Genomic DNA, 26,100 nt, shown 5'->3' on the forward strand with positions numbered 1-26,100 from the left:
CCTGGCCCAAAGCTAGCAAGGAAATAGGGACCAGGGTGTTAAGTGCATGGAACTAAATTTTGCCAACAACGTGGATGAACTTGGAAGTGGATTCTTCCCGTTAGCCTCCAAGTAAGAGCCCAGGTCAGCTGATACCTTAACTTAACTTTAGGAAACTCTGGGCACAATACCTTCCTTGGACTTGGGATCTGTGGAAACAGGGAGGTAATAAATGGTATATTTTTTGCTATTAAGTTTGTTGGAATTTGTTAAACTACAATAGAAAAGTAATACATCTACTCTTAGACTTCCCTATATTTTTAGCCATTTTAACTGCCTTTCAAAGTAATCTCTTTCCTCTGTGGCCCCGAGTCTTTTCAGTCCAGGAGCATTGCTTTATCAATTATACCTGCTCTTCAAGGATCTGATTACTATCTTACACGGATATCTCCCTGGGATCCTGGCTTCTCCTTGAACTTGAATCCTCTGCCCTTTTTTTTTTTTTTCTTCTTTGCCACTAGTCTTCATCACAACCCTATGATATAGGTGCTATTATTATCTTTATAAAGATAAATAATTTCCTTGAGGCCCTAGGGTGACTTAGACTGGACTGAGAATCACAGTTTTCTATGGTCAGAGCTCAGCTGCCTAACCACTTCCTTTTATTATCTCTCATGCTGGCTTCATGCTGTTCTTCCCTGCTAAAACTGACAGGGTTTTGAGGGAACTGTTTCTTTGGAGTGATTGACTCATTGTAGTTTATCTTGAATTGTTTCATACTAAAGTATAAAATATGAAGTGTAAAACTGCCTTGTAAGTATTTGCCTTTTTACTTGTTATTTCTAATTCTGAAATGAGAATCGTGATTTTCTTTTTTTTCTGGGTGAAAGCCACGGCAGGCATCCGTAAGCAGAGACGGAGATTGTTCTTGGTGCCAGTGTTGGGGGAAAGGGGTGGTGATTCCAGCTTCCTCAGCTGCTGACTTATTTTATTGCTTTGGGAGGCGGTGAGGACGAGAGGGGTAGTTCTTGGCCTCCCTCCGTCTGTCAGTGGCCACCTTCACCGTGCACAGAGGCTGGCAGAGGGTGATGGACATCTGATCCCTTGACCTGTCTCCTGTGTCCCTTCCCCACCTATCCTAGTCTTAATCCTATTTCTATCTTTTTGGGGCTTTGAGACTCCCAGTTACATATAGTGTATTTCTTCTCCCTACCGACTTTATTTATTAAGTAATGACTGATTGTACCATAACCTTTCTTAGATTGTATCTGCATCGTTCCCTATATTGTCTTCCTTGTCTGTTTTGAGGTTTCTCCTTTTTAAACGGGTGCATTTGAAATGCAAAGAACTGTTATTTTAAGTAACATTAATTATTTCAACCTCTGGTAAATTATAGTAGGAATCTTTTTCTTTCCCCATTCTTTTGCTAAATTTTATCCTACATTTAAATAATTATTTATAATCAAGGATTGATATGTGTTGGTGTTGAAAATCTGCAACATATTATATCAGTGTGGTGCTACGTCAGGGTAATTGTATTTTTCTTTTTCTAGCCTAAAAGCAATTTTTCATTAAAAAATGGAAAAAATACAAAATCCTATTTTATGGATTTTTCTTCTCCTTGTGTATTAAACTTTATTTTCTGACAGTCTCTCTGGTGAATTTTACAGTGATTTTTTTTTTTTTTCTTAACCTGATAGATTCTAAAAGAAAAGGATGAACTGAAAGGCCAGCTTTATACAGCGTTACAACAAATAGAGAATCTTCGAAAGGAATTGAATGATGTCTTAACCAAGCGTGCCCTTCAAGAGGAGGAGCTTCACCGTAAGGAGCAGAAACTAAGTGATGTTAAGGCTCATCAAGTTGACCTTGAACTAGAAGTCAAGGATTCCGTGGACACTATCCAAAGGCTAGAGAGTGAATTGAAGCATCAGAATAAGATTCAAAGCCAGATGAAAGTTGAGAAAGCTCACCTGGAAGAAGAAATCACAGAGCTAAAGAAGAGTCAGGCTAGGGACAAAGCTCAACTTCTCGAGATGCAAGAAGCCATCAAAAACTTGAGCGCCATCCGGGCGGATCTTGCTAATAAATTGGCCGAGGAACAGCGAGCCAGGAAAGATGTACTTAAGAACCTTGCTGACCTCAAGATACAGGTGAAATCCAGAGATGAAGAAACAGCTACAATCATTACACAGTTAAAGCTAGAACGAGATGTTCACCAGAGGGAGCTGGAAGATCTTACATCGTCGTTGCAGAGTGTGAAAACGAAACACGAACAGAACATCCAGGAGCTGATGAAGCACTTCAAGAAAGAAAAGAGTGAGGCTGAGAATCATATTAGGACACTGAAGGTACCTGCGCTGAATTATCCTGATGATACTGAAGGAATTTTTCTGGTGGCTCATGAAGTTAATAAAGCGTAAACTTTTAGAGATCATTCTGTATTCCTAAGCACTGAAGGGAAGATAAAACTAACAGTAAAGAGGCTTATTCATGCCTGTTCGGCCAGGTTGAAATGAGTTATAGCAGCCACCTGGGAGCACCTATTTCAGAGCACTGAAGCCCTTTAAAAAGAACGTTTAGCTATTTTGGGAGTTCAGGAAAGGCAGAGGTGGCAGTAAGTCGTGGACCTGAAACGTGCCCTCATTCAACATCTGTGACCTCCTAAAACATAAAAGGCAAAGACTTGACAAGGCCATAGAAGTTTAAACCACCATCCTTATTAGTATGGTAACTAAAGTGGATCAGCTTATAAGCTGTGTAAACCCAAGGCTTTTGAGATTTACCCTTTCTTTTCCAAATCAAAGTTAGCCTGGGTAAATGCATAATTGAGATCTTGCATTGGGGAAATATTTCTAGGGTCTAAAGGTATTAGCATTATCCCCATACGGGGGAATTATTTTATAACATGATTGTCAGGAGTGTGATAAATCTGTCCCTCCTTCCTGCTTTTGCTTTTTTCCATAGTACTTCTTGTCATATGATATATATTCCATATTATTTATTGTTTAGTTTCCCTTTATTAGAATGAAAAGTCCATGAGGACTGGGATTGGAGTCTGTTTTTTGTTTACAGCTATATCTCCAGTGCCTAGAACAGTTCCTGGAACATTGTAGATATCTGCTGAATAGGTGAATACATAGATAAGTCTTCAAAGGTTAATTACAATTTTTTTTCAAAGTTCCTTGAAATACAACTGCCATAAAAATGCTTTGATAAAAGATGAAGTTATAATGAAATAGCTGACATACGTAGAATGCTTTCAGCTTTTTATGAATTCTCCCCCAGTTTTATGCAGCCTGCTGACAGTAGTGGATTTGGGGTTATTAATTGGGGTGGGCAGAGCAGAATGGAGGCTGGGGGAATAGGTAGAAGGCCCTTACCATATTTTATTCAACCTAAGATACCATCAGTTATAAGACTCATCATTATGTGCTACTAAGGAAAAAAAAAACCTCCTTCTGAAAGCATAACATACTGTCAACTGCAAGACAACATCCCAAGACAGAGGTGGTAAAATGTGGAAAAATATGTCTTAATATTGATGAAATATTGCATAGTAGTCTGTCAGAGTTGATGAGGACATAAACAAAAGAAGAATCAGAAATATAGAGAGGAGCTAATCTTAAAGAAGATAAAATATATGTCATATGTTGATTGATTGGCTGTGACAATAATAATAATAATAATAATAATAATAGTAGCAGACATTTTTTCCCAGCACTTAGTTCATGTCAATCATTACTATAAGCACTTTACATGCATTAACCATTTAATCCTCACACAATCCCTGCAGATTGTATGGTATTTTTTCTCTAATGAGAAAATTGAGGTGTGGAAACCCAACTGCCCAAGGTCTTAGAGCTGGAAAGTAGCAGAGACAGGGTTTGAACCTAGGTAGTCAAGTGCCTGTGTTCTTAACTACACTGGGGGACTAGGTGGATAATGAGGCTGTTTGTCAAGGTAGATAATGCAGATAGAAGAGCAGATTTGGAGAGAAGAGTGGCAAATCCAGTTTGTTTGTTTGTTTTTAATGCATGTTGAGTTAGGTGAAAAAGAACAGAAGCCTAACCATGAAAATCTAGGCAAAACAGCTTTTAGTTCATAATGGATTAGACATTGAGGAGGAAAATGAGATTAAAATTGACTATTTGGGATCCAGTGACCCATTGGTGGTAGTTGAAATCATAGAATTTTAATGAGATCATGTAGGGAGAAAGAAGAGGCTGAAACTCTAGAACATCAATGTTTAAGGGAAGTATTGAGAAAAAGGTTCTAGCAGATAAGAATAAAGGACTATATGAGAGGCAGGAGGGAACCAGAAAGGAATAGTATCTTGGAAACCTAGGCAGGACATTTTAAGAAAGGTATAGTCAAGAGTGTTCAAAATGTGGGATGCCTGAGTGGCTTAGTTAGTGGAGTGTCTGCCTTCAGCTCAGGTCATGATGCCAGGGTTCTGGCATTGAGTCCCATATTGAGCCCCTTGCTTGGCGGAGAGCCTGCTTTTCCCTCTGCCTGTTCTTCCCCCCTACTTATGCTCCCCCCCCCCCTGACAAATCAATAAAAATCTTAAGAAAAAAAAAGTGTGTCAAATGTGGCAGATTAAAAGAAGAACTCCAAATGTGTTTACCCCATTTGTCAGAGATGGCTAGGGAAGGTCCATGAGGAAATGTGAGGGGGTTGGATCAAAACAGAGTAGATAGTATTCAACAGGCAGTTTCCCCCATCCCTTCATTAGGAAGTGCTTTGTATTCATGTATAGTGAAATGACGGTAAAGCTTTGAGAAATTCTCTGACTGTAAAGAGTATATAACTTAGAAGTACTCTGTAGATATTTTGAAACTTTTAGGCATTTTTTTTTTTTAAATTTGGAAGACAGAGGAGGGGTGTTTCAGCCACTCTTTAATGTGGTATAAAAGCAACATAAGAGCTTAAAAGGAGAACCAGAGATGGTAAGCACTTTCATTGTAAACTGAATAACTTGCCCATAAGGAAAAACCCCTACTTCATGCTATTTCACTAACATGATCCTATACTTTTGCTTATTTATATTAATTAAAAGGAGTTGATAATAATGGTCACCACAGATGACTTAGTGTACTGAATTATGTATAAGAGGACTTGGGACAAGTAGCTCTTTAAATGTTCTATTTCTTTGTCTTTTGGCTTCACTTTTATTTTTCTGAGTCCAATAAATGCTGATACATTACTCATATTTTTTCTCTGCACGATTTATATATTTTCCCCATCTAGGTCTACTTATGCCTATTTTTAAATTTAAATGTAAAATATTTTAATGAAATATTCTGGCTCCTATTCATATTTGAAGGATATTGGGTTATCACCTCATTATGATTTCAATAGAAATCATGTGGTGGAGCCTTTTTGGTGGGGAGGGATCACAGACTAAGGGTTTGATCTCTACTTTTATACTTTTGCTTCTTGCTGGCTATATGATCTTCGTCAAGTTACTTAACCTTTTTTCACCTCATCAATAAAATGGGACTAGTAATGTCTTTATCACAGGGTTTTCATGAGTACAACATCACTTTGTGAACCTTAGAGTGCAATGTAAATGTACTAATAAAACCATAAGAAGTAAGTTCTTAGTCAAATTTAGGCGTTGGCGTGTGGGCAAATATTTTAAAACTGGGGGCGGGAAGTCAAAGAGGAAACCCTGATTTGTAGCATTTGCCCAGTTTAGTGTTGTATATATATTGTATATATACCCCACTTGACTTCAGGCTATCAAAGAACGTTATCACCAGAGAGGGACAGTTTTGGAAAGAGATGAGCATCGCTGGTTTTTAAGGCTCCCTGAGCTAACTCCAGTTCTCCACTGGCTTTAGGGGAACCTTCTGTACCCAAGAGTTTCATTAGCCATGAAGAAAAGGCAAAGCATTCTATTGAAACTTAAAATCATAATTGAGCAATTTTCCTGATGAGAGGCTTTATTTTGTAATTTTGTTTTTAGGTTGTGAAAACAGGATTCCTTATTAAAAATCAATTCCTGTGTTAATTTGAAATGGCATCCAGTCTTAGGTGAATTTTTGTGAGGTGACTATAATACAGATTTTGTGTGAAGCTGACAAAACTTCCTCTCAGGAAATTGATTCCAGTGGTTGAATTCCTACGTACCTGATTACACACATACAATATACTTGTAAAAAGAAAAAAAAAATGTATCTTAGAAATTAAAACACATGTTTTAAACAGATCATAGGTAGTTGCTTTCAAGCTGTTAGTAACTGGTAGGTGTGACCAGTTAACATTGTCAAGTTGTACACAGCTGGTTTTTAAAAATGATAAGTGTACCTTCCTAAAAGCAGTGTGGCAGAATAGTTGAAAGTCTGCACATTAGAATTCCTGGGTTCAAATCCTGGCTCTGTCGTTCCTCATTACATATGCTGGGATAAGTTATTAGTGTCTCTGGACTTCAGCTGCAAAAAAGGAGGCAGTGGTAATAGTACCTCCCTGGGCAGGTTGTTGCAAGGACACAATGAGGAAAAACTGTGCAAAGAGATCTGAGAGCAGTGCCTGACCTATAGGAAGTGTTTGCATTGTTGTCATCTTAAAAGTTTTAAAATTCACATACCTGGCAAATCTTTTTTGAATTTTGTACACTGAATAGATTATTCCTAATTTTTTCTTAAAGTTGATTCTGGTTATATTTGAGAAAAAGTTAAAAAACCAGGTACTTTATTACACTGTTGGCACTGAAATAAATAATCACTGGTTATTTTTGATAAAAAATTTTGATTAAAAACTCCTTTTCAAGTTCAGTTACTTATAGTTTCTTGGCTGCTACAATTCATAATCCTTTCGGCCTCACAAGGTGGCATCAGTAATTTTGTTATCCTGAAAGTACACAGTTCTTTCACAAAACCCAGGAGAGAGGTTGAGCAGGAATGTTGTAAAGCTCCTTTTATAGAGGAGGAAAGTGATCAGTCAGTACTGGGTCATAGTATTTCCCTTTTGGGATACCTCTCACAGCCTCTTTCCCTGTCAGTAGAATTGGGGTGCCTGCTTTGGTTTGCAAAGCAGGCACCACAGTATTTGCTTCTGCCTTCATTAAGCACTTCTTCATTGTTGTAGAATTGATAGATGCATCTGGCCACTTACTGTTCATATTTGCTATCTCAGCACTTAGTAGCACTTTTCACTGAGTAAGTGCTCAGTAAGCGCTAAGGAGGGATTGAATAAATGCTAGGAGCATTTCCTTTTTTGTGTGTGTATGGTGTGTATGTTATGTACAGATGCTTAGAGCAAACTCTTGACATTTTTGCCCACTGATAACGTGTAATTTTTTTGTGGTACAGTTTGGCTGTGGCCAGTGGACTTTCTCTTTTCTCCTTTTTTTTTCTCAGGCAGAAAGCCTAGAAGATAAGAATACAGCCAAAGTCCATCGTTGTCAGCTAGAGAAGGTGAAGTCACAGTGTGATAGGCTGACAGATGAATTAACCCAGAATGAAAATGAGAATAGAAAACTGAAGCTAAAATATCAGGCTTTGAAGGACCAGCTAGAAGAAAAGGTAAAAATATGAATGAATTCTAATTTTAAAGACTTATTCAGATTTCTTCTAGTATTTCTTATAGAATATATTTTATGCAGTTTTCTTTTTTTAAGAGAGAGAGAGCAGGCCCGCAGATGGGGGTCGGGGGGGTTGCAGAGGGAGAGGAAGAGAAAGAGAATCTCAAGCAGCCTACAGGCTCATCACAGAGCCCGATGTGGGGCTCAGTCTCAGAACTCTGAGATCATGACCTGAACCAAAATCAAGAATCGGTCACTTCTCCGACTGAGCCACCCAGGTGCTGCCCCTATTTTATGTATTAATAAATGGTAATTGTTGTCTTTCATGGGAAAGTTATATTGGTGCCACAAAAAGAGTGCTAGTTTGTTAGAATGCTGGATTTTGAGTCTTTCAACCAAACGATTAACCTTCTACTACATTTGATTTTTAAATTTCTTCTGGATCTTAAAATAGGAGTTTAGAGGCAAGGTAGCAAAGAAAGGAATTCTGGTTTATTGAGGACCTGTTATATGTAAGGCATTTATGCCAGTTGATTGATGTATGTGTGCTTTTTTAGATCTCACAACTCTCTGGGGTAGATTTCATTGATCCCTTTTAACCTATGAGGAAACTGAGGCTCAAAATAAAACCTGTAATAGTTAAGTACTCACCATGTGTGAGGCACTTTCAATGCTGATGGTAATTTTATGAAATTTTATGAAGTCGATACTTTATTAAATTCATTTTTGCAGTTGCAGAGACTGAAGCTTAAGAAGGTTGGTAACCTTGGAACATTCCTGGCAGATTTACTGCTTTCCTTTCAGTAGATGTGTGACTTTGAGTATCTGCTGTCAGGCATTGTGTAGAAAACTAGGGACTCTCAGAGAGTCACTGCTTTTATGGCAAAAGTCAATTAGAATATCTCTCTTCCACCAACTTCCAAAAGGATTTGTAGTTGAGTATGATCGAAGTCACATGTAAAGATGACCATTAAAGAACTTACTGGTAGGAGGATAAGACAACATAGACAGGTAGCTGATAAGGTTACATGTGTGAGTAAGCTGCCACCACTGGGTAAGGTATCATAAAATGCTTCACAGACCTCTAGGAAGAAACTTCCTTAACTGCTTTACTGATCTTTTCCTCTTTATGTTTTTGTAAAATTCATTATATTTTATAGGTATATTTTTTTCCTTTTCTAGTAGTTGTTAAAATCAAGGAAGTAAGATATAAGTTTGGTGTTTATGAATAAATGTGCTAAATTAAGTTGCTAAATTAAGGCCTACAGTCTTGACAACTGCTGCAATTTAGTTCTTATGTTTTGTTTGTTTTGTTTTGTTTTTTAAAGATTTTATTTATTTATTTGACTGAGAGAGAGATCACAAGTAGGCAGAGAGTCAGGCAGAGAGCCTGATGCGGGGCTTGATCCCAGGACCCTGAGATCATGACCTGAGCCGAAGGCAGCAGCTTAATCCACTGAGCCACCCAGGCGCCCCATACTGTTTGGTTTTGAGTGTGTCCAATGGATCTGCTGTCAGGGTGTAGTTGCTGTGGAGACAATGCTAAATTTTCCAGCTTTTCCATAATTAAAATTCTAACCAGAAGATTGTTTTAATGTGTTCTATACTTACGCATTTGCATTTAAGAAATAATGGTGAAAATTTCTTATGTTGGGATGTGAGTTTACCTTGCTCTGCTTAAAATATATGTTTCCTCACTGATTCTATTTGTGATGTTCTAAATATATACATGTTATCACATATTCGTATATGTGGAACATTCACCTTACAAAAAAGTTTCAGGAGTTAACGATTGTATTCCATTGCTCTGTGTTGAGCATCCAGTATGTGGCAGGCCTCCTACTGGGTGCTAGGAGCATTCAGTTGCAGATAAGACACAGATTTGCAACTGAATGCTCCTAGCCAGATCATGAAAAACAAAATCACTTTCAGTTGTTACAACTGTAGAGTCCAGTCTTGACAGTGTGTGCTAATGCAGACAAAAGATGTTTCTGGAATCTAAACTGCTGAATAATCTTAAAGATATATTGATATCGATATTGATACATATAGATATAAAGTACATGTATAAATAAATATATATAGCTTATATGGCTGCTTTCCTTTAAGATCTGTTTTTTGTGTACATGATTAAGTACTTCGGATTCACTTAGCTGTTTATGTTGACCTGTGCCTTAGTATATGGTTGCATATGAATCAAAATATGGTTGGGCTCCCCATCTATAGATAGGGCTCTTCTCTCTGAGAGGTGGCATAGCGTTAGTGGCTATGGGCAAAACATTTGAGTGTACGTAATTTTCTAGCTATATGTTTTTTAAAACTCAAAATCTCAGTTTTATCATCTTTAAAAAGGTATGATGATTCCTCTGTTACAGAATTAAATGTGAAAAAAATATATAAAGTGCCTGGCAGAGTAACTGATATATAATAAGCTATCAATTAGTAAATGCCATTATTTTGTTATTGTTATGTTTCCAAATAAATACTGATTAGTGGTTCAACCAAGCAATCAACCAATCAGCCAGTATTGATTGCCTGTGGTCCTGTCGAATAATGTTAGGTAGTGAAGGGCCAGGGAACTATGCAGACTGGAAGTTTAGAACCAGACTGTGTTGAATCACTTGAGACAGATGGCCCCCAGAGGAGGCTCCCTTGTGAAAAGAACTGGCATTTCTATTAGCAGGTGATATTGAAGGCATGTGTGTCAAGCAAACCAAACAAGTAGATAGTTTTATAATTATGTTTTCTATTTGAGGACAGGAACCAAATCTTGATTGTTTTTCCATCTCCAAGATCAGGCACAGAGCCAGATACACAGTAGATAATTTGTAAGTAAATTGTGGATAAAGAGGATGTGTGCGTGTGTGTGTGTGTGTGTGTGTGTAAACGCACATGTGCGCGCATATATACATACTTGCAAAAGCATATAATATGAGGATAAAAAATATGGATAACCTGTGGGTATATGTACATTGTGTATGTGTGTGTGTGTGGGGGGGCGTTACAGCAGACTGTGGAAAATAAAAACAGGGAAACAAGATGAAAATATATTTTCAGTGGAAAAAAAAAGCCCTATGACTTGTAACCCAAAGATTACTATGTAAGCAATACATTGAACTTGATAAATGGGGCTTTATGGATTGAGGGGATTTCAAATGTGATTCAAAAGGGAAGCCTTTCTTGTTTACCTAACATAGCATTATTCTCACATGTTCATCTTAGTGGCGTAAGTGGCACTTCCCCTCTTTTTTTAAATGTCATGCTACTATTTTGACTGCTTACTTTAGGTCTTTGTTTCTTGTCATGTTATTATTTGGTAAGCTAATAAATGTTAAAATTGCATCAAAATTCATATAAAACCATTACCATCAGCAACATGAATCAGTAGTAAAAGATTGCTGTTAGGTATATGTGTACAGAATAACTAATGTAACATATTTTCCTTATGTATTTAGTGGTGATATGTAGATATGTAGATAATAAGATGCATTTTTCCAACATCTGATTTTGGTTTAATATCAAATGTTATTTTTCAATTTTACATGACAAAGAGAACAAGTATTATACAACCCACAGAATATTTACATATGCATTTAAAGCTATTATGAACTTTTTACTAGGGAAAAAGCTCTCATGAAATGTTAGATAGAACTTTGTAGTGTCATTGAAATTTAATATTCCTTTTGCTTAAAATTTTAAAGGAAAATATTTGATTTCTTCTTTTGTTCTAAAAGGATCTTATTAATATTAATCTTTTTGTTCTTCTGGCATTTACCTGGAAACTCATAATGCTGTTTGTTTTATCAGAAATATATTTTTATTGGTTTCACTGGAATCTGAATCATCAAAAGAGCATATGATTAAGCCATTTTTGCTTAGCAAGTCAACATCAAAGTTCACATAGTGAAAATTTTATATGTCTTTTATATATACAGACCTGTATCTGATCCAACTTAAAAAACATTTTATTAAAGTAGGTGTGAGTTTACTAATGATACTGGTCACACTTGTGGAACTTTCCAAGTAATTTTGTAGTGTTAGGTATTAAATGTTTTTAATTTTCAAACATATTTATATGATATTTTAGACATAAATATGGTGTCTAAAATTAAGAGAATATTATTTTGTAGATTATTCTGTTTATACTGTGTCTATTCTTTGAACCCTATGTTTTGGAAGCATGGCTGTTTTATGAAAAAAAATACACTATTTTTGCAGGTATTTTCATAATTAGTGAAATGATAGTAATGATAGTAATGTTCTGAGATTGTTTTCCTATCTCCAATGTAGACTAATGGAGACATTAAATTTCAGATGTTGGAGAAAGAGTAATTTTATTATTTTGTTATATTCATTTTAATAAATTCTGAAATTATGTTTAGAAAAATATTTTGTTCTTTAAAAGGGAACATTAAAAATTATAAAATAGATTTTTTTAAAAGATTTTATTTATTTATTTGACAGACAGAGATCACAAGTAGGCAGAGAGGCAGGCAGAGAGAGAGAGGAGGAAGCAGGCTCCCCGCTGAGCAGAGAGCCCGATGCAGGGCTCGATCCCAGGACCCTGAGATCATGACCTGAGCCGAAGGCAGCAGCTTAACCCACTGAGCCACCCAGGCGCCCCTAGGTAATAAGGAAGGTTTAAAAACTCACCTGTGATCTTACCACCTAACGTTCTTTCATTCAAGTTCTGGTAAAATTCTTTCTGGGGTTCTTTTCTATACACTCAGATACACAGATCCCATTTGGGATTATTTGCCGTGCACAGCTTTGTGTTCTGAATTTGCCTGTCCTTGAACATTTTTCAAAATCAAGTTTATTTGACACCGAATATTTTATCTGGTGAATATGGCATTCTCTTGTTGATTACATTACTGTGTGTTTTCTATTTTAAAATTACAGATCAAGTAATTTCTCTCCTATATGATCCAGTGCTTTCCATATTTAGAGCTTTCATTTGTATTTGTTACTGATTTAATTCTAAGGAAAATCATGCAGACAGGCTTCTTGCTACTAGATACCCAAACCTGGAGGAAGCCAGAGGTATCCACTCTCCTCATTTTGCTTTTCTCCTTTATTCCGCCCATAATCACAACCATATGTAGAACTTCCCCCATTATGAGAGATGCTGTCACATGGGTACACATGCCTTGTGGTTATAACTAGCCATGGCAGTGTTCGAAGATAATCTTTTTTTTTTTAAGATTTTATTTATTTATTTGACAGAGAGAGAGAGATCACAAATAGGCACAGAGGCAGGCAGAGAGAGAGGAGGAGAAGCAGGCTCTCGAGAGCCTGATGCGGGGCTCGATCCCAGGACCCCAAGATCATGACCTGAGCCGAATGCAGAGGCTTAACCCACTGAGCCACCCAGGTGCCCTGGCAGTGTTGGAAGATTCTTTAGTAGGTTGTTTCTCTGCCCCACAAAAAAAATCTACATATTAGCTTTTATTTTTAATAAGCAGGGTCTCAGTGTTTACAAGATTGTACTGGAATATTGTGCAGAGGTGGTGTTTCCCAGAACATTTACCATCAGTGTAATTCTGAAGTATAAAAGAACCTTTAACAATATTAGCCCTCCACCATCTTCTTTTATAGATGAGGCAGGTCTGGCCCAAAGAGTTAATTGAGACTTGCCCAAGTGCTCTAGCTGTCCATTGGTAGAAATGGAAATAGGAATCAGGCTTACAAATTCTATTTTTTTTTTTCCTGTTGTACCAGCACCTATAAGAACCAGTATATAGATTATATAGGTTATCTGGGATTCTTACCTAGCTTGTATAATTATTGCTAATTTATGTAGTATTCTGAATTCTCTCAAGAGGCTTCTTTTCTATTATTTTTTCAGGAGAGAGAAACTGTGATTACGCAATTAGGGAATACCTTAAGGCCACAGATTTTGTGACATCCAAGGCTATAGTGGTTATAGGAGTCTAAGTATTGAGTAGATCAGAATTCATAAACATATATTTTTGTTCCTTCCCTTGAAATGCTTTATTCAAATTATTTGTGAAGTGACACCTAGCAGATTTAAAAAAAAAATTTTTTTTTAAGATTTTATTTATTTATTTGACAGACAGAGATCACAAGTAGGCAGAGAGGCAGGCAGGAAGAAAGGAAGGGAAGCAGGCTCCCCCCTTATTGCAATGAGGGGCCGTGACCTTAGCCGAAGGCAGAGGCTTTAACCCACTGAACCACTCAGGCACCCTATGTAGCAGATATTTTAAAGCTATTATTATATTGGATAAAAACACTTAAGGGATTTGTTTTAATAATATATAATGATCTTTGAAAAATGGTAATTCTTCTGTGTAATTATGATGCCCATTTTTACAGATGGTGGAAACTGAGGTTGCGAGTATAATGGTGACTTGTCCAACATTGCATAGCTTGTGGTGGAAACAGGATATGAGCACAAATTCCTTTTATTTTTTTCCCTTTATTTACTGCCAGCAAAATGACTCACATTTGTATCTTTTCATTGAACTCATATTGTTGAATTTAAATTTAGGGTTATTATATTCAACAGATTACCATATACTCTTTAATTTTTTTAGCTTGACACCAATTTTGGAAAAGAAGTCATCAGTGACTTTGTTAGAAAAATCAAATTAAAACCTGATATTGCCACATAAAATATATCTGTGGTAGGAAAAAATATATCTGTGGCAGGAAAAAATGAATCAATTTTCAGTTCTAATTCAGTTCTCATCTGTTCAGGATTGGTATTTTTCATCATATGGAAAAATATATACAATTGTCAGCTGTCTATAAAGTATTCACTACTTTATAGAGTCACAGTTCTGTATTTTTTTTCTAAGAACTCTTTGTGGAAGGCAGAATTCTCTGATTTTATTTTTTTTGTTTTCCGAATAGCAAGAAAGAAATAGAAGCAAATGAGCTGCTGACTTCTTTCATTTACTTTAGTGTTTAGTGTTTATACTTTCGGACATTTTTAGGCAGGACTTACTCTTTCTTTAGTGCAGCATCTATTTTAAATTGTGTGAGTAGAATAGAGAGAATAAAGTTGTAGCTACCCTGTATTAATTTGGAGGGAAATTTAAACTAGATACTCTAAATATAAACACTGACTGACTTGTTATGAGTAATTTCCTATGAAATTAATTCTTTTTTTTTTAATGTTTTATTTATTTATTTGTCAGAGAGAGAGGGAGAGAGAGCGAGTACAGGCGGACAGAATGGCAGACAGAGGCAGAGGTAGAAGCAGGCTCCCTGCCAAGCAAGGAGCCTGATGTGGGACTCGATCCCAGGATGCTGGGATCATGACCTGAGCCGAAGGCAGCAGCTTAACCCATTGAGCCACCCAGGCGTCCCATATGAAATTAATTCTTAAAAAATCTTTAAAAATATTAAAAAAATGAAGATAAGATGGTCAAATTAAAGGTAGAATTATATGCTTTGTTTTGTATTTGTTACTTATAAAGTGCTTTTAATTGAACCACTTGTAGTCATTAAATCCAGAGTAGTCCTTGACTTTCACAGAGTTGGCTAAAACATCAGAGTCCTTACCGTATATGAAAATCTATGCCAGGTTTTAAGAAACAGTTTTAAAATGCAAAGGTGAAGTGACTATGCAGTGATTAGGGGGAGGGGGCAGTTATACATACAGCTGTGGCAGAGGACGGGGCAAGAAATAAAGGCTGTATAGAAGTACATGTGGTCTCTACTTTCCAAAATGGAAGGTAAGTGTGGAGACGCATTTTCAAACTCTGTTCCATTGGCAGTGACTTTTCTACCAACATTTGCAATCAAAGAGGTTGAATTTAAATGAATATAATGAGTGAAGTCAAAGTTTGCAAATTTTTCATCCCTGATTTGGACTCGATTTAAGAGGACTGCCATTTAATCCTTAATTCATTGAGCCCCTGAAAAAATTACAAAGGCTTTAGAGGAGTGCAGTCTTGTTGGACACTTACCTTTAAAATCTTGTACTATTAGTTTGATTTCATTTAATTTTGAGATTGTGAGTGATCGCCATAGTGTAGGAGTTAGGCTAAATAATGGTACATGCAGTTGGTTGTGATGTGGAAAGCCAAGGGGAATAGGCTGCATGAAGTGTCCTGTATTTTATCTGTTTCAGTGCTTTGTTGGGAGGTAAGCGGTCCTAGCTTGCTTGCTTTGGTTAGACCCTAAAAGAGAACATAAAATGAATGTCCAGGTTTGTTTTAAGTGAGGTTGGGTGTTTTGTTTTTGTTTTTAAATCACAGTTTAAAGTGACTCTATCCACTTTGTCATTTAATGTCAAGTGAGCAATAGTCTGTAAATTTTAGGAAAACAACAGGAGGTGGTCATTGTTAACATAAGTTATATTATTTGGAAATTTGTTCTTAACTTTTTCCCCCCATATTCTTTCATTAAGAATAAATGAATGCTTAAGTATATTTTAAGAAAAAAAGAGAATAAGTCCCGATGGTTTTTAAAGACACGGTAAGCTTATAAACATTTCTCTGGTGCTGAATGATACATTTTTATCTTTTGAAAATTAAACAGTGTTCGTTCCAAATGCATAATTTGAAACTCTGGTTGTTTGTTTCCTTGTCCGTATTTTGTTTCAGAAAAAGAAATGCATCAAAAGTGGCTGATTTTAAATAACTAACGTTATTTCTGTTTCCTAGCATTTGACTTAAGAGAAATACATAATAATTGCAAAATGGTCATAAAACTTAATGAATGCATAAAATACCCTTCAGTGGTATTTTTGTTTCCGACTTTGAATATTAATTTCTAGGAATGTATCCAATACATGTCCTGACACCTTTCTGATTATGCTGCCAATGATTTTTGTATTGCTCAATATTCTTCTAGAAAAAGATACTAAAAAGCCTGAGGCAAGAATAATTTCCTTAAGTGGGGTTAGGAGTTTAAATCTGAATTTGTGTTTTTTTGGTTTCTGTCTTATGGGTAAATTTTCTATGCCTGCCTAAGACTAGGTTATGGATTGGAAACTCTTTCATATCCCAATTTTAATATGTACCAAATCATATATCCAATGTTCTAATTATGCCTTACTTTTTTTATATTAGTGCTTCTGTTTTACTGATGCTTTCAGCTCTTATTCTTACCATACTATTAATTGTAACTTCTTTCCCTTCTTTGAAGGAAATAGTGTAAAGCATCTACTTACAGAGGAGAAAAAAGAATATCTAACCCACAAAATAATAGCACTTTTATTTTAAGAAACCAATATTCTAGTAGGAATTACAGTGTTCTTTTGCTTATTAAATACATATAAAGAAGCATTTCATTCATTCACACATGAATCTGTACTTAATTCATTAATAGATCTTACTAGTTCTATCCTTAAAGCTTGTTTTGCATCTCTTTACTCCTACCCCTGGCAGTGCCCTCGCTTTTGTGACATCAACTGGCCTTGCCATTTACAGTAACCTGTTACTGACAAGATGATTGCCCTCAATGATTTCATTGATTGATTTATTGCAAAAGCAAACTTTCAGAAACATAAGAAGTCATTTGAGTTCAGAGATTTTGTTTTCTTCATTGTCGTATTGTTGGGGTCTATTCTGTTGGGCCCATAGAGCACGCACACACAAAATGCTCACAGAATGAATGGAACATACAAGGACATGTATATTTCAGAAAAATTTATCGATTGACTGCTATCTGAGACACTCTACTAGGTACTGGGATGTTTAAATAAAAAATAAGATCTCTGCCCAATAGGAATTCACAGTCTGCTAAAGAGACAGACATAAAGACATACAAAGTAATAGGAACCCTAGAGGGAGCTCCTATAAAGTGCCGGGGGGCAAGAGAAGGGGCAGATATTCCTATCATTCTTAGAGCTCAACTTATCTGTTGTTACAATATCTGCATGGGTGGGGAAGAAAATGCATGTTATTGCACTTTTATAATGGGTGAAAAATTCAGTTTATGACCTTCCCTTGTCCTCTTTGTTCCTAAGTAGTGTTGGGTTCACTAAGGGCACAGGATATACATAGGTTGGATCCATGGAGACTTTTTCAAACTGATCTGAACTGTTGATTTTGGAAGTGCTGCTTTGGTTTTTTGTTTTGTTTTATTTATTTTTAAATACCAATCTCAACATTTAATGTACAGCCATACTTTGAATTTAAAAAGTGCACAGTCACATAAAAACTTGTATTTTTAAGAAACAAGTTTGCAAAAAGTAGTTATGGTGTGGCCAAGATTTAATGTTTTATTTGTTTATTTATTTGCTTCTTGTTTTGTAAGACAGTGTGAACTACAGTGTGGTAATTTTCTAGATGAAACTCTTTTCAGATACCCTGTAATACCCACAGTAGATCCTTCTTTTAGTTGTTCTGCAGTTTCTGCCTTGGTTGGCATTTCATTGTAACTTAACTTCCTTGTAGTTGAGTCAACTCTGTTGGTGAAAGTAATGTGAGCTTTCTTTAGAGAGTTAGATAAATGGCTTCCGGACAGATCCAATTTTTGTTCAGGATAGTTTCATAATTTGCCTTGTAATGCTAGTGTCCTGGATTTAAGGCTTAGGCATAGCAGTTATCTTGAGTTACAGAAATATTCCTTCTCAAAACTTTTTAGGTGATATGTGCTGGTCTATAGTTTCAACATGCCATGCTTCCAATAACTTTGAATTACATTGTTTGTTTTAATTCTAGCCTTTAATCTAATTTTATTTCTCTCTGCCTCTCATCCTGTCTCTCCCTCACCCACTGCTGATGTGTTAAAGATGACCTTGGGGCTGAAATATTGTCATACTTGCTTATTCAAGTTAGTTTTCAATAAAGGAATAACAGTAGCTTTTTTTTTTTTTTTAACAGTAGCTTTGTACTTAATGATTTATTTAGTCATGTGAATGTGCTTTATTTGCTAAGCTTTTTTATTGTTAGGTATGTGAAGACCTGTTTTCATGTCCTGTAGCCAGCTGTATTGCAAATAAAGTGGTTCTTCTGGGCCTCTTAGGACATTGAAGGGATCTCACAAACTTTCGCCAAGGAGATAATATTTTGGACATGCTCTAGTTTATTGAAGTTCTATTTCCTTTAAGATTTTGTCTCCTTACAATCTTTACAGCCTTTGGGAAAGTGAATGTTCTGAGTTGTAAAGAGTGTGCTGCAACATAAATATATAAGTAGAGGAATTTCTCATCCTTAGAATTGCAGATCCATTGATGAAGCCAGTCAACATTGTATGTGTGCACATATGTGTGTTTGAAGAGATTGTGAACAGTATTTTTTTTAAAATTTGCTTTAGACACAAATGTCAACAGTGTAATCCTTTCCTTTCCTGAAATGGAAGCTTCATAAAGTCTTTGCTCTCTTGACAATGGAACTATAACTTGCTTACTGTGTGATTAGTATACTTTTTGATTAAAAATGCCAACAGCAGATTTTATGTGTACATAGGGTATATCTCTAGTTTAGATAGATAGCCCCTAAAAGCTTAGGCTTTTTATGCATGCTTGATGTTCCTCTCTCTCTCTCTCTTTTGTGTGTGTGTGTGTGTGTGTGTGTGTGTTCTGTTCTGAATTTCCCACTACGTCACGTATTTCATTTATAACTATATATATTCAGAAGTATTTTTTGTTATTCTTTCTACTTTATAGCTGTATTAGTCCCCTCATAACTGGCTGTTAACTTTCCTGAATTTTTCGCATTGGGTTTCTAAATTCCAATTTTAAAAACTCAACTTATCTGGTATTTTAATAGTGAGCACATAGTCAGGAGCCAGGAGACTCAAGTTATGGGTTATGACCTCTTTAACTTTGGTTCAGTTATTTATTCTATCTGAACTTTGGTTTCCTCATTTGTGTAATTTAGGGTTGAGTTTATTCTCTAAGGTTCTTTCTCAAACTCAGCCATGGTATAGGATATCTTTCTTTTTGGAGCATACAGACTGCTATAGTCAGCTTCATCTGTAACTGTCTATTTAATCCCATCTTCTTCCCCACAGAGAGGCTCCTTTTGTGGTGCCATGACCTTGACATACATGTCCATTCATGCTGAAACATTGAAGTTGGACTAACTGTGTCTTCCATATTCCTGGAAGTCCACTGCCCTATTCATTGTGCCCCAAAGCCACTTTTTCTTCCAAATTCCTAAACAGTCTCTAAAATACTTCGAGTTACCTCTAATTCTATAGGAAAAGATGGCTTTTGATTAGTCTTGTTGTAGAATTACTTCTGAATTCTCTAGAAAACCAATTACTATTCATAATAGTGCCTAAATATTATCATCTTCCCTTATTAATCCATGTATCCTCAAATCAGACAGGATGATTGGATTGATGTCAGCCAGCCAGTTTTCCACTTCTCCCTCAGAATGAGCTGTGCTAGTTCCATTTGTAGAGCTGTTTCTGAAACATGAAACTGGGAGAAAAAGCTAATTTATTGGGAACAATTTAGTATTCAGATAAGTATTCTCAAGCCAGAAGAATGAGGCAAAATGAAAGGGATGACATTTCATGGAGATAGTTGTTGGCTATATAAGGACAGGAGCCTTAATTATTCACTCTGTCCCTAGTACTCAGGAGAATGTCTTACCATAGTAGGCTTTCTATAAAAATTGTTGAATGAATGAATAAGTCAATACAGAGTGGTACAGAAGTCTGGAAGAGCTTACTTAACTCCTAGATTTAGGTTTTGGAGCACACGCAGATAGAGAACCAGTGTGGTGCAGTGTCTGAAACCCAGTTAAATAAAAGAACATGGATTTACCTGGAATATGATTAAGTGAGGGTAGGGGATTCATCTATTCACTTTAATTCTTGAGTACAGCACTTAGGCAAATGAAAGGACGTTATGGTTTTGTCAAGGGTTTTATTCATTGAAACTAGAGCTGTTCATGTAGAGGGTCAGATGACCATTTGCCAGAAATGTCACATAAAAGATTCTTGAAAGAATAATAGGTAGTTAAAACAATTGATCTCAAAGGTCCATGTGAGTTCATAGTTCTGGTGATTCTGTTACTCTCTGTGAGTTTAACTTCAAAGGGAGGTCAGTTGGACCTAGCCTGCTGACTGTCTCTCAAAAGATAGTGAAGTGGGTAATGAAGTTCTCAGTCTTTGCTAAAGAGATTGAATTTATAGTGCCTTTTCTGATAATATCAACATTTTTAGGAATATCAAAATATAGAAATAGTGGATAGTTGATGGAAGAAAGCTGGCTCTGAAGGAAATGAAAAAAGGAAGAACAGTTAGAACATCATTGTGAATTCCCTGGATTTCAGTTGTCCTCTAAATGCTTCAGTAACCCTGATAGGGTTCTTTATTAATATCACACCGGTGAGAATACAGCCGCATTCTGGAGGTCTACGTATGCATAGAAGGAACCTCCAAGCACACATCAGTAGCTTCAGAGGGTCTGTAGGTCTACATCGTCATTGATGAAATGATTTTTCCAGTATTGAATTTGAGTCTTTGAAAAACTTTAAATCACTTATTCAACAAAGTTGTGGAGTTTAAAGGTAGTTATAAGCATATTTTGCAGTCTCCCGAAATTGGCAGTTTATTGAGGGAGGCTGATGGAAGAGTAATTATATTACAGCTATATATATGTGTGTGTGTGTGTGTGTGTGTGTGTGTGTGTGTGTGTGTATTTATTTATTTAAAACTGATATACATAATATGCTCTAGGAACATTTTGCTTTGGGAAATCTGTAAAGGAAGGAGACTAAGTCTCGAAGGCTAAATTTTGAAGGCTAGGAAGTGTAGGTGGTGGTAGCCAAACAGTACAGGGCCGAGTAGCCTCACCTCTTGGGGGCCTTGACGGAAAGGTTGCTTTCTAGTAAGTAAGCTTCAAAAAGTCTTCAAATGTTGTTCAGAGCCAGGATGTTAATTTTTTTCAGAAAGGCTCCTAGATGAGAGGAAGATTCTGTGACGATATCAATATCTCTAAAGCGATGCCTTATCAGTCAGCAGGGAGAGTTTGGACAGAAACTGAATGTGAACAGAGGAGAAAGTTAGGGAGATGTACTTCAGTCTTCATCAAAACACCACCCAAGAGAATGGAGCACTTGTTCCTGTGGCTTGTATATCCCTGATGTGCCAGTGGACGCACCAGACTGCCATTAGTGTGAGGCCATATATGCATTGTTTCATAAAACAAACTCCTCTCTCTCCAGTTCCCTATTCATTAAGCAACATTGTGATTATAATTTGCCTTCCCATCCAGATTGGTCTGCAGGGAGAAAATGTACTGGGTATGCTGACAGGAACATTCTGATCTATATGGCGGTTGTGGTTCTTATTGTAAACTGATATCATTAATTGAGTGGCATTCTAGTTTGTACTTTAGTCTCTCGTGAGCTTAATGTTACTCTTTTGCTGAAAGATGATTCCACTCAGGGTACCAAAAGGGAAAGAAGATCCAATTCCCAAGTTTACAAAGCTGAGCTACAGACTGCTAGGATGTAGTCATCAAGATAAAGGCTGTCTTGTAGCTACCAGGCCCATTTTCAAATAGTACAGTTCCAGGCAGTGTTGTGTACATCAGAAGTGGTTGGAGAGACATATGAAGGCTTATTTGAGAAGCTACAAGTAGTTGATATATGAGAGAGTGGGAAGGAGGGAGGTATGAAGCTAGAGGGAAGGTAAAATGCTATCTTTCCTTTCATAAGTAACTTTTAATTGAGCGGATGGATCTCTTATTATTTTAACTTCAAGCTGGAGTTTTTGACCACATTATTTTCCTGCTTGTATTATATTTACTAGGGTAGGTAAAGAATGATCAGGTTACTGTGTAATGAGTGAAAACAAAGCTAGCCAGCCGCCATGACTTTTGGCGCCATTGTTTATACTTATAATTCTGGTGATTCTGTTACTCTCTTCCAGGTCTGTGCTGCTCAGCTAGAATTTCTCTAGTAATGAAATTGTGCAATCATGACTGAGACTGACTTTGCCTAGAATGGGTCCCCAAGTCCTTGTAAGCTCTTAACGGATTCTTAGAAACCTTTTTTTTTTTTTTTCATTAAATGTATTTGCTTACTTGAGAAGTACATCCATCTTTCTTCTATCAAATTTACATGACTCAAAATATTTATGCACTATGACTGGCATTTGAAAACTTGGACTTTGTAAAAACTATGGTTTTTTTTTTTTTTTAAGATTTTATTTATTTATTTGACAGACAGAGATCACAAGTAGGCAGAGAGGCAGGCAGAGAGAGAGGAGGAAGCAGACTCCTGGCTGAGCAGACAGCCTGATGCGGGGCTCGATCCCAGGACCCTGGCATCGTGACCTGAGCTGAAGGCAGAGGCATTAACCCACTGAGCCACCCAGGTGCCCCTAAAACTATGTTTTGATGAAATAAGATAGTAATAGGTATTTTTTTTCTGAAATGAAACTAACATAATCTTATTTTACCTTTATTTTCTATTGTTTCACTAATATTTATTGAAAACTCAAAGTCAGTTCATGGCATCAGCTTTTACTCTCTAGTCCATTAATGGCATTATGTTATTAAAATGTAAAGGATTTTTTTAACTTCATTTTCTTTTGGTTACATAATTACTTTAATTTTCTTTGCCAAGTATCTACTCACTCAGTGCCCTCAGTGTCCTTTTTCTGAATTCTCTGTAACTTGACCTCAGTAGATGAGTAGGCAAAACATTTTATTTTAGTGAAGTAAGGAGACTGAGAGATCCGTTTTGTACTGCACTCCTTTGAGTTAGTTGTACAAATATTACAAGAGTTTCTTGTCTTTACTAAATAATTAACTTCTGTTTTTCTTACTGATTTTTTAGGAAAAGCATATAAGCAATGAAGAAGAGAATTTAAGAAGGATGGAAGAGGCCAGATTGCAGCTCAAGGATCAACTTCTTTGCCTGGAGACTGAACAGGAATCCATTCTTGGTGTCATAGGAAGGGAAATTGATGCAGCTTGTAAAACCTTCTCCGGGGACTCGATGGAGAAATTGAAAGTAATTATGAGTTCTCATTGTGCCTTTCAGTTAGTTTCTTAATATATAATTATAAGAAGATTTTAATGCATAGTTACATAGTAGTCACATTTTTATTCTGGAAAGTTTTATGAAACAAAATAACATCTTGCACTGTTTAGAATGCGATACTATGTATCTACTGCATGGTCCTGGGAGAGAAAGTGTACTGTTAATTCATGGAATTGCCTCTATCACATTCTGTAAAAGAAAATGTCTTAGAGAGGCAGCAGTTCTGATGAAAAAAAAAATCCTTGGAGTCAAGAGGCCATTTTTGTTGTTTTTCGTGTATTAATGGCGAACATCTATTGAGTACTAGTTATATTACAGGTACTGTAGGATTCTCTCCTTAATCTCTAAAACTACTGTCCTTTAGGTACGCTGATTAAATTCATTTAAGACAAGGGAAAGCAAGGCTTGGAGAGGTTAAGTAACTTGGCCCTGGCCATGTATCTAGTTAAATGCTAGAAGCAAGACTTTAGACCTTGGGGATCTAACTCCCTGAGCTTAAACACATGAACGCTGTGCTATTTGCTTTCCCTGTTTAGACAAATATACTCAAGTGAGTTTTTCTATCTTTAAAATGGAATGTTGCTATTCAATTTATAGTTCTAATGAATTGAAATAAAAACAGAATTGATCATGAACGTTTTTAATTCCTTGAAGGCGAGCCCCTCCGTCAGTCTAGGTCATAGTACTGCTATGTTGCATTGCACTGCTTCAACACAGTGGGACCATAGCCCTTAGCATTTAACCATTATTTACCCTGTATTTATTTCATATGATGAGATGGCAGAACTTAAATTATAAGGACTTCTTAGTTTTTAATACTTTCTGGGTGTTTCTTCTTTTTGTCATTTTTTGTTTGTTTGTTTGTTTTTTGGCTTCTTTCTCCTCTTTTTTCCTAATCTTCCTTCATATCCTTTTTCTTTTTTTTTTTCCCCTCCTTATGTGGTGTTTTAAAGAAAGTAGAACTATATTTCCACACTTGCAGTGGAAGGTGTCTTAGGATTCACCTTTAATAGAAATATCTCAACAGGTAGAATTTGGTGGAGTTGATGGAGTTTCTGCAATATGAATTCCTATCTACATTTTATTTTTTTTAAAGATTTTATTTACTTACTTGGCAGACAGAGATCACAAGTAGGCAGAGAGGCAGGGAGAGGTGGGGGGGGAAGCAGGATCCCCGCTGAGCAGAGAGCCCGATGTGGGGCTCGATCCCAGGACCCTGGGATCATGACCAGAGCCGAAGCTAGAGGCTTAACCCACTGAGCCACACAGGTGTCCCCTATCTACATTTTTTAAAATGCTCAGATATCATTTTGAGAGGATTATGAGCCAAATATGAGGAGTCATTGGCTTTAGAGGAAAACTCTTTCAGTTTTGTTGTAGAGCTTATTATTATGATGGCTTATTTTTCCTGTCTGCTGCTGCTTTTTTTATTTGACTTGTCATGTTTACCTATATTTAAAGGATGTGTGACCTTAAGATCCTGATTTCATCTAAAAGAAGCACATACTAACAATGAAATATTTACTCTGTATCTAAGTATTTGTATCAGGATGGCTTATTTTCAGTCAGATAGAGACATAGAAATGATATCATTTAGATCATGCTATAAGATATATAAACCTTGTTATGGGAATTACAGGCTAAAACGTAGTGGGTAGATTGCAGATTGCTTAAGTATTTTCTTTTTGAGGCACAAATTATCCTTCCACTGTATTCCAAAAAACACCCAATTTTTTAATAGGCTTTCAAGAATGCAGTGATTTTGGTAATGGGTCTTTCTTTATACCTCTTCTCCTAGAGAAAGACTAATTCAATCCAACTGATGGGTGGAAAGTAAATCTAAAAGAATGGAAATTCTATTAAGTTTTTGTTGTTGTTGTTTTGTTTAGAGTACACCTTTTTTGTTGTGGGTCTCTTTCTATTAATAAATAACTTCTGTTGTTACCTTCCTATGAACTTGGGGAAAAAAAAATGAATACTGAAGAATATAACATTTGCTCTCACCTCAAATAAACAACCCAAGGGGTTGTTAAAATAAAATTGATTCTGTGCTTTATAGTTCAGAAATTTAAGGGAGAGTGGTGGTCCTTATAAAGTGTTTTAAAAAAATAGAATAATTCCAGTTATTCCTTGTCATTTGTTGATTTTGTTGGTATATTACTGATGAAATTTTTAGTCATTTTATGTAGAGAGTGACAGCTATGATATGAATTGGATAACAGATATGTAACAAATGAGCCTGAGAAAAGTCCTTGGGAGTATTGATATTATTTCTGATTACTTTTTCTTTCTCCAGCCACCATATTTATTATTTATTCCACTTTAGTAAATGCAAGTAGGGTGTGAAAACTTAAGGACAGACACTTTTTTTTTTTTTTTAAAGATTTTATTTATTTATTTGACAGACAGAGATCACAAGTAGGCAGAGAGGCAGGCAGAGAGAGAGGAAGGGAAGCAGGCTCCCTGCTGAGCAGAGAGCCCGATGCGGGGCTCGATCTCAGGACCCTGAGATCATGACCTGAGCTGAAGGCAGAGGCCTTAACCCTCTGAGCCACCCAGGCGCCCCTAAGGACAGACACTTAATAAGCCATCACTATTATAAAACAATTAGGAAAGTGTCTGAATTAAAGTTATATCATTTCACAGACCAATTTTGATAAT

At 36.3% G+C, this 26,100-nt stretch overlaps 1 protein-coding gene across 12 annotated transcripts in view; it reads left to right on the top strand.

Annotated features, from left to right (window-relative positions):
• Positions 1 to 26,100, top strand: part of CEP128 (centrosomal protein 128) — a 393,959-nt gene that overhangs the window by 124,373 nt on the left and 243,486 nt on the right. For 11 of the 12 annotated variants that reach the window (XR_009355799.1, XM_059182638.1, XM_059182630.1 and 8 more), the window contains 3 exons: positions 1,680 to 2,330; positions 7,347 to 7,511; positions 23,233 to 23,409. Coding sequence is in view for 11 of the 12 variants with exons in the window: in XM_059182638.1 (XP_059038621.1) it covers positions 1,680 to 2,330; positions 7,347 to 7,511; positions 23,233 to 23,409 (993 nt within the window). In the remaining variant the exon portion in view is untranslated. The remainder of the gene's footprint in view (positions 1 to 1,679; positions 2,331 to 7,346; positions 7,512 to 23,232; positions 23,410 to 26,100) is intronic. The other variant, XM_059182635.1, reaches the window with a different exon arrangement.

Source organism: Mustela lutreola, chromosome 7 (genome assembly GCF_030435805.1).
Source record: "Mustela lutreola isolate mMusLut2 chromosome 7, mMusLut2.pri, whole genome shotgun sequence".
Lineage (NCBI taxonomy): Eukaryota > Metazoa > Chordata > Mammalia > Carnivora > Mustelidae > Mustela > Mustela lutreola.